Raw genomic sequence first — 9358 nt, 5'->3', positions numbered from 1 at the left:
AAAATAAAGTGTACAGGGGGCACCTGGGCTCAGTCGTGAAGCATCTGACTTTGGCTCAGGTCATGATCTCACAGTTCATGAGTTCGAGTCCCACATCGGGTGAGCTCCAGCCCTGTTTTGGGTGAGCCCTGCATCTCTCTCTCTCTCTCTCTTTTCCCTCTCTCTCAAAAAACCAAAGTGTACAGTTGAGTTTCTTTTAGTATATTTACAGATATGTGCTACCATTACCACAGCCAATTTTGGAATATTTTCATCACCTTAAACGAAATTCCCTGCCCTTTACTATCACCTTCTAGCCCCCCATCTTTCTCAGCCCTAGGCAACCTTTATATATATCTATATCTATTTATATATATATATCTTTTAAATTTGTTTAATGTTTACTTTTGAGAGAGAGAGAGACAGGGAGACAGAGCATGAGCGGGGGAGGGGCAGAGAGAGAGGGAGACAGAATCGAAAGCAGACTCCAGGCTCCAAGCTGTCAGCACAGAGCCCGACACGGGGCTCAAACTCACAAACCGTGAGATCGTGACCTGAGCCAAAATCAAGAGTCGGATGCTCAACTGGCTGAGCCACCGAGGCGTCCCTATCATTACCTTTTCAAGGTTCATCCACTTTGTTGCATGTATTGGAACTTGATTCCTGTTTATGGCCAAACAATATTCTATTGTGTGGTGATGCCACATTTTGCTTATCCATTCACCTGTTGATAGACATTAGGGTTATTTTTAGCTTTTGGCTATTATGAATGATGCTGCTATGAACATTCACGTAGAAATTTTTGTGTGGACATACGTTTTCATTTCTCTTAGGTAGATAACTTGATACCCAGGAGTGGAATTTCTGAGTCACAGAGCAAACAAGTTACGGTACCAATACCCATGTGTGTATGGGGGGGGGGTGTTCCCCACACTAATAAGGATCAATTCTTTCGTGCCAGCTGGATACCCTACAGCGTAACTCGATTTAGCTTCATTCTGACACTATCCACCGGGAGATTGGCATCAGATTCCACAGGTCGAGGACTGAGTCCTACAAGACTCACCCCCTCCCCTGACAACTTTAGATATCAGTCATAAACCCAGGTGTCACCGGTGCTTTTGGCTGACCAGCTGTAGATTGCAGGTTCCAAGGACCCTCTCCTTGGGTTCGATTAATTCGCTAGAGCACCTCATAGAAATCAGAGAAACGTTTTACTTATTAGATCCCTAGTTTATGACAAAAGGGTATAACTCGGGAAGAGACGCATGGAAGAAATGTTTCGGGCAAGGCATAGGGAAGGGTTCTCGGGGCTTCCGTGCCCTCCAGGGTGCCACTCACCTAGCACCTCCACGTGTGTACCAGCCCAGAAGCTCTTAGAATTCCTTCCTTTTGGCTCTTTATGGACGCTTCATTACATAGCCATGGTTGATTGAATCATTGGCCTTTGGGGACTGACTCAAACTCAGGCCCTCTTCCCTCCCAGGAGGTTTGGGGGAGGTACGGAAAGTTCTGTTACTTTGGGTAATCCTGGGGTTGGTGGCCCTGGCAACCAGCCCTGTCTTAAGGGCTTTCCAAAAGACACCTGTTTAACATAACAAGACACCAGTATCACTCTTATCAGGAAATTTGAAGGGTTGCTCGGTGCCTGGAACAAGGTCAAAGGCCAAATATATACATATATATTTTTAAATTTTTTTTTAACGTTTATTTATTTTTGAGACAGAGAGAGACAGAGCATGAATGGGGGAGGGTCAGAGAGAGGGAGACACAGAATCCGAAACAGGCTCCAGGCTCTGAGCTGTCAGCACAGAGCCCGACGCGGGACTTGAACTCATGGACCGCGAGATCATGACCTGAGCCGAAGTCGGCCGGTCAACCGACTGAGCCACCCAGGCGCCCCAACATATATATTTTTTAAATTTCAGTTTATTTATGTTGAGAGAGAATGAGAGAGTGAGTGTATGTGAGCAGGGGAGGGGTAGAGAGAGAGAGAATCCCAAGCAGACTCCACACTGTCAGCGCGGAGCTGGATGTGGGGCTCAGTCCCATGAACCGTGACATCCTGACCTGAGCCGGAATCAAGAGTCAGACGGTTTGTCCCCCCCGTTTTGTTTTTTTTTTGAGAGAGAGAGAGTGCATGTGTGAGCCTGTGCACACCCACACAATCAGGGGAGTGGCAGAGAGAGAAGGAGAGAGAGAATCTCAGGCAGGCTCTGCTCAACAGCTCAGAGCCCAACTCGGGACTCGATCCCAGGAACTGTGAGATCATGACCTGAGCTGAAACCAAGAGTCCGACGCTCAACCGACTGAGCCCCCCAGGCGCCCCTCTCCTGGTCTCTGTGTGCCCTGCTAGGCTGTTGCACATGCATCATCTGAAACCCTCGGAACCCTGCTGGGGAGGTTGTGTTGGTCCCATTTTGCTGATGAGGAAGCACAACTCAGAGGAGTGAGTGGCCTGCTTGCTCAAGGTCACTAATCGGTAGTCGGCATTCAAACCCAGGCTAGGCTAAGTGCTTTGCACACCAGTGGTTTTGAACTTTGCTGGGCGGGGGGGGGGGGGGGGGGGGGGGGGTTGCTGTGTGCCACCGTCTGTCCATCTCCGTGTTCACCAGTTTTACACGTGGGGCTTCGAGGTCAGCTTCGTGAGAGCAAGTTCTATGGAGGAAAAAAAAGTTTGAAAGCCACTGCTCTCCACAGAGTTCTGTGAACTTCTGAGTTGAAGCATGACTTTTCTTGAAGCGTTTTTCCAGAAACGCTTTGCTTGTGTGATGTTCCACTGCGACACCCCCCCCCCCCCCCACTGTCTCCCTGGCACATCCATGCTTCATGTGACTGCCAGAGTGACTTTTCTAAAATCCCAGCAGGTTACTCCTCTGCTTAGAAACCTTCTATGGCTCCTGGCTACCTTTAGGGCAAAATCCACGCTCCTCCGTTAGCATGACCTATGAGACCCTTGGTGATCTGAACCCCCGCCCACTTCTCCAGCTTCGTCCTTAACTACTGCCCGGCTCCCGCCTTCCTGCCAAACCTGCCGACTTACATTTCCTGGTACTTGCTGTATTCTCCCAGACATACTCCGGTGGCTCTGCCAGGAGGCCCCTCCCCTCCTCCACTGACCAACGCCCCACGCACCCCTGGAGCCTCAGATCCGGCCTTACCTTCCTCCCTGGAAAGCTTTTCCTGCACCTTTCGCCTGGGTCAAGCCCCGCCCTTGGGTGGCAACCCCCCAAAACTCTCATGCTCACCTGTCACAGGCCTGGTTCTGTCACCTTTCCTCGTCCCCTGCTCCACCAGAATGCAGATTTGCATCATCTGCTTAGCTCCGTCTTGCTCCCCTGGAAAGCAGTTTCTCAGGGAATCTGTTCTTTCTCTTGGGGTAAGCATACCAGTCTTGCCTCAAAAAGCATACCAGAAATGCCAATGGCTTGATGTGAGGCATGGAGGCTTTTCAGCATGGGAGTTTGTCCCCTGCAGCCAAACCTCAATTTTACATGGAGGAGGTAGGCTAGGCAATATCACATGATGAGGGAAATCTGCGCGGGAGAATAGCTGACTCCGGGAGAAAGATACAGAGTGCTTTCCAATCTTCCGGCTGACTTGGTTTTCATTTTGGAAGAAGCAGGGCAGATGCCTGTGTCAGGTCCTCAGATCTGCTGATAGTTCAGATGCTTAGGGGCAGACTTTTCCCACGAAGAGGGGACCGCTGTTCTAACTGTCCTTTGAACGCTGGGCACCGGCACAAGCCAACGTTCCCTCCAAGCCCGGCAGCCCGCAGCCCCAGCCGCTGGGCAGGAAGGCCCCGCCCCCACGGCCTTCACCCAGCCCAGCTCACCTTGGAAGCTGTCAAGGGAGAGACCGTGGAGCAGAGACCGCAGCCCTGCATCAGGCACCCGATTTGCATCTACAAAATGGGCTTGGGGGTGGAGTGGGCTGTGCCAGCTGCTGATGGCAACTGCCAGGATCCAGGAAGTGTTCACCCTTTCAAACACCGAAGAAGTTCATGGAGAACAAAAAGTTATTGCTACGCCACACTGTGTCGATTTAAGGTGTAGTTCCTAGACACATACGACAGGCCGAGAACGTTGACAGGGAGGGTTTGGATCATTTCATGGATGACAAGAAGCCGGTGGATTATTAAGGGAAGATCATAATGTTTTGAGCCCGGAGGAGGTAACAGAGAGGGCCAAGCAGGCGGGCCAGGCGGAGACGGAAACCTGTGTGGATGAGCTCAGGGTGGCCTTTCTGTGTTCTGTGATGACTCAATTTCTCCCTGGTGTTCAAGGATGGGGATGGGAGGGCTGGGGACACAACAGTCCATTGCAAGGGCTGTCCAAGCTTCCAGGGATGCCGTGCTATTTTGAAAATGCACTGTTCTCTAAGGCAGCATGGATCCCTAGCCACCAACCGCTTTTCCCTCCCTTCAGCCAAAGTCAACCCTCCTGTATTCTACTGTCTCCATACACAATTTCTGGATGGGGGCAATTTTCCAAACTATAACTTATAGATTACACGTAATGAAAAAGCAATGCCGATGATTAAAGAAGCCCTATCTCGGAAAAAGTGCCAGTGGGTGTGTCTCATGGGAGGGCAGAAGTCCAGGTAAATTACATGACTCACCACAAAATATCAGAAATGCACACTTGCACATTTCGCCCTTCTCCCACCCCTCTGCCCCCTACAGACGACTCCTCGAGGATGAGACTTGTGCGGGAAGCCAGACCTAGCAGCCAAAGAGCCCGGGGGACAGGCAAACTGTGTGTCTCTACTCAGAGCCAAGGTGAAAGCAGTTCCTTCCAGTGCACGGCTTGGCCATCTGCTGTGGGAATGAGGTCCTGAGCCGCCCGGATCACTAGCTCCTGGCCAGCTGGTGAGCTCTTCCCTGCAAATGTAGGAAGCTTCCCGCACTCGGTGGTTAATGGAAAAAAAAAAAAAAAAAGTCACTCAAAGGACAGGTTTGTCATGTGAAAGGAAAACATACTCTGCTTTAATATGCTCAAGAAGTCATCCGTGATACATTAGAAAAAGTACCCGTAAAAGCCTGGAGGTGTCAGGAGCAGGTTGGGGGGAAGGGTGACTCTGCCCGCAGGAACAGCCGAGTCAAACCTTCAGTTAGGTGTTTCCTCTGTTATCCGTGGTTTATAGTCTTAACTCGTTCTCCTAAGCGAGTGCTTCCTAATAAACCCAGAGCTTCTGCCTGCCCAGAAATGGCTCTTGGAAGCGTTAAGTTTTCCTCTCCCACGTAGGACGGCACTCCCGCTCCTAACTCTGTAGTCCTGTAGTCTTGGGACTCGGCGTCAGGGCGGCTTGGTCTTTGCTCGGTGAGGGTACCCTGGTCCCCAGGTCTCCTGGCCGGTGGCCGTAGAAGACCTGGGACAGGTACCTGAGACAAAGCTGGAAGTGGTCCGCCGCTTGCAGGCCCAGCGCGCTCGGCTTCGGCCCGAGCTGCCGCCCCTTCGGGCGGGGCCCGAGACAACCGGAGACCGAGGCCTCGACGCGGCGTCGCGGTCCCTCCGCGCTCTCCGGTCTCCGTCGCCCTCACCGGTCCTGGAAGAAGGGGAATATTTGGCGGAAAAGGCCCTGAATTTGCGCCACCCGGCTGCCCGCGTAGTCCTTCTCCTTTCGGGGCGTGTAGTTCTTCTCCACGGCGGTCGCGCCCACCGCGCTCGGGGTCCGTCGCAGCGTCCACGCGGCGGCGCAGCCGCTGCTGTTGTTGTTGGCGTTGTTCCGCCCTCTGCCGCCCGCCGTCTCCCAGTCCTCGGCCCCCGACAGCTCCCGCAGGCTCCGCGGCGCGTCGGGTCGCAGGTAGTGACAGGCCCGGTGGCCGCTGTAGTCGCGGCGCGTGGGGTCAGCCCCCAAGGCGCCCACCAGCACCTTGATGACCATGTCGTGGCCCTGCAGGGCCGCCAGGTGGAGGGGCGTGAGGCCGCCGCTGCCCGAGGCGCTCACGTCGAGCTGCAGCCCCCGGCGCTGGGCGAAGTCGTACACCAGGATGAGCTCCTCGTGGCACCCGTGCTTGGCCAGCCAGTGCAGCACCGTGTAGCCCGTGATCGGGTCGCACCGCAGCAGCAGCCCGGGCTCGGCTTCCAGCTGCTCCCACAGCACCTCAAGGCGGCCCTCGGCGGCCGCCAGTATCCACGCGTGCTCGTGGGGCTCCAGGCACAGCCCGCCGCCGCCGCCGCCGCCCCCCGGACCGTTCGGCCCGGCCGGGGACTGCTCCTCGGCGCGCTCCTCCGACAGCCAGCCGGCGGGGGCCGCCCCCTGCAGCCCCAGCAGCTCCCACAGCGCTCCGCGCCGGCGGCCGCTGCCGGTTCCCGAGAGCATCGGCGAGCCGTGCAAGTCCCGGGAGGCGGCGGCCGCGGCGGCGTGGTCCCGGTACCTGCCCAGGCTGCTGGGGTCCGCTCTCGGGGGGCGCGGTGGCGCGGCGCTCCGCGAGCTCAGCGCGGTGGCGGCGAGGGAGGCCTTGCGCCCCGGGTTCGCGGCCCCTCGGGGCTCGGCCATGGTCCGGCCGCTGCCGCTGCGGCGCTTCCAGTGTCGAGCGTTCGCTGCCCTTCCCGGGCCCCTCCGGGAGAGGAACTGGCGCTGGCGTTGGGGAAGGAAGCGGCTTGAGCAATTGGGCTCGGAGGGAGGGAGCAACGGAGGGGAGAGGGAGGGAGAGAGGCCGCGAGCCGCGAGAGGGCCCGGCGCGGGAGGGGGGGTGTGTGCTTGGGAGGGTGGGAGCTCGGGCGGGGTACGCAGGCCAAGCCCCTCTAGAGCCCCGTGGGTACCGCCGCTCCCTCCGCGTCCCCGGGTCGCGGGCGGCTCCGCCCCAAACGGCCAGGTGAGCCGGGCAGCCCCGCCTCCCGCCCCGCGCGCTCCGGTGGGGCGGGCGGGAGCGGGCCCCGGCCGCCGCCCGCGCTCGCGAGCCGCCCGGCCTCCCGGCCGCCGCGGCCCGCGGGGCTTCTCGACATCCCGGCAGCGACCGGGGTGAAGAGGCTCTAGGGCGCCCCCTCCCCGGCGGGCTGAGCTCGGCTCTCGGCCAAGACCTCCGGGAGCGCGAGCCTTGAGTCCCGGGGCGCTGGCTCCCCGCCCCCTTCCTTCGCCTCTCCCTCTTATCTCCTCGGGAGTCTCCCTGCACTTTGTCCCCGAGCCGCCGTTGTCCCGCCCCTAGACAACGGAGGCGGCCGGGGACTCGGGCTCCCTTGCCTTGCCCTTCGTACGGCCTTGGCCCTCCCCGCGGAGCCCGGAGCGGCCCGGGATTCCCGCAGAGGAACCCGAGACGAGGGTCCAGGCGGAAACTCTTGCAGGGACCCGAAAAGGGGTGTTCCCCTCCTCCCCGCGGGTCCCTGCTCGGCTCTCCGCCCTCTCCTCCTCTTTAACCGTTCCCGAGTTGGCGTGAAGAAGCAGGCACAGGTGAATCAGTCCGCTGCCGGGGCAACGCCCTGCCCTCTTCAGAGAGGTGTCGCTGTTGTCTCCCTGAGGATATTTTACCTTCCTTCCCTCGACCGAGTGGTAGTTCTTGCCTCCTGCCCCCGCCCCCGCCGTGTTACGGAGTTCAGTTAGTGGGCCACAGGGAGCCGCAGAGAAACTTCTTGAGTCAGAGCGGGGCACAGTCGTGCTTAAGGTGGTGTTTGGGAAGATGATTCGGGGAGAGGCAGAGGCAAGAAGCCGGGAGACCGTCCCGACAGTCTAGACCAAAGGGGACGGGGGTTCAGGCCAGGCCAGCTCACTCCACTGGGCCCAACAATGATGGAAGCTATGCGAGGCTTTTCCTCCTTGACCCTCAAATATTTTGCCCTCAATATTTTGAGCTTTCCTTCGTGACAGCCTATGCATGTGCAATCGATTTTTGAACATTTATTATGTGCCAGACGCTGGACTAGATGCTTTATATATATCAATTCTTTTAATCCTCCCAGTGACCTCAAAAGCTAAGTCTCATTGCTACCCCCAGTTTGCAGAGAGGTTAGGCCACTTGCTCAAGGTCAGCCAGCAGGAAAGTGGCAGAGCAGGTCTGTGTGACACCACAGTCTTTGTCCTGGCACAGAGGGACTGGCATTCAAGCCAGGCTTATCAGCTGCCAATCACTCACACAGGCCCCAAATTTCAGCCCAATGGACGGACTTGTCCCAACCTGAGCGTATCTGACGGTTGCCCTCCTCTTCCCGAGCGTCCTCCCTCAGAGCTTCCGTCCGGGGAAGTTCTTCTCCCTGTCCTTTGACATTGGCCTCAGTGTCCACCTTCTCCAGCATGCCTCCTCCGATTACCCCAGCCCAGTGATGGCTCTCCCTCTCCCAACCAGCTGTTTGCCCTCCTCCCTTGGCACCCAGTGCTGACTGCCTTATGGTGCTTCCCTCCCTGTGCTCTGACATGCCAAGTACGCTCTCAACTCTTCGATGGCTGTGTCATACTATCCTCGCTCTGGTTTGGCAGCCCGGGGGAATGTGACTGCGTGTATAGGCCGAGGGGGGCAGTGTGCGTTGGGGGGGGTGCCCACTCCCACGTCCCTGCCTCGGACTGCCACCTGTAGGACACCAAAACCGACTCGTGGAGTTCGTCAGTTCGTAAAAAAAAAAAATAAAGTAGCAGGGCGCCTGGGTGGGTCAGTCGGCTAAGCGTCCGACTTCAGCTCAGGTCATGATCTCAGGGTCCGTGAGTTCGAGCCCCGCGTCGGGCTCTGTGCTGACCACTCAGAGCCTGGAGCCTGTTTCGGATTCTGTGTCTCCCTCTCTCTCTGACCCTCCCCCGTTCATGCTCTGTCTCTCTCTGTCTCAAAAATAAACGTAATAAAAAAATAAAATAAAGTAGCGATCAAGTAGCTGCTGCACCGAGCCCATCAGCCAAAGCCACCTCCTGGCCTTTGCTGACTCCTCAGAGACCAGGCCCAGAGCGGGGCCCCAAGCTTTCAGGCTTTCATTTTCAAAATGAACCCTGACTGACAAGCAGCTACTTCCGTTGCTCTGGAAACTCCCCTCCATAACCCCAAATTTGTAAACACCAAACCACACACATGCACACACACTTCCAGAATATGCAAACAGCTGCAGCAATATATATTTTTTTAAATCAAAATGCCAGCAAGGAGAACGCAGGATAGAAGAATGCTCGGGCTATTAATTTTCCTGGCCACTAAGCGGGCAATCCCCTTCCCCGTTGGCACTAATAATATCTCTGGTTACAGTCCAAAGGCTGCAAAGGCGGTCACCTGACCGGCGCCGCACACCCATGACGCCCGTGCCCTTGCTTCGTTGGCTCTTGTTGCCAGAAACCGAACCCACGGTGCCTCCCTGGCAGCTCATTCCACCTTTACTTAGCAAGTACTTCCTGCCCCAGGTCACCAGCCGCCTTCACGGTTCCCCAGAGCCACGCATGGCCTCTAGTTCAGGAGAGAGGGTCCCTG

General features: G+C 56.8%; 1 protein-coding gene across 1 annotated transcript; it reads right to left on the bottom strand.

Annotated features, from left to right (window-relative positions):
* Nucleotides 1-2009: 2009 nt before the first annotated feature.
* Nucleotides 2010-7311, bottom strand: SOWAHD (sosondowah ankyrin repeat domain family member D). The gene is made up of 2 exons (XM_047844238.1): nt 3228-7311; nt 2010-2637 (listed from the first exon to the last, which is right to left on the bottom strand). Exon 1 carries the CDS (start codon nt 6478-6480, stop codon nt 5518-5520), a length of 963 nt encoding a protein of 320 aa, XP_047700194.1. The 5' UTR covers nt 6481-7311; the 3' UTR covers nt 2010-2637; nt 3228-5517.
* Between the last annotated feature and the right edge of the window lie 2047 nt (nt 7312-9358).

Source organism: Prionailurus viverrinus, chromosome X, assembly GCF_022837055.1.
Source record: "Prionailurus viverrinus isolate Anna chromosome X, UM_Priviv_1.0, whole genome shotgun sequence".
Classification (NCBI taxonomy): Eukaryota; Metazoa; Chordata; class Mammalia; order Carnivora; family Felidae; genus Prionailurus; species Prionailurus viverrinus.
The sequence above is the reverse complement of the archived record's forward strand: the minus strand, read 5'-3'. Positions and strand labels throughout refer to the sequence as shown.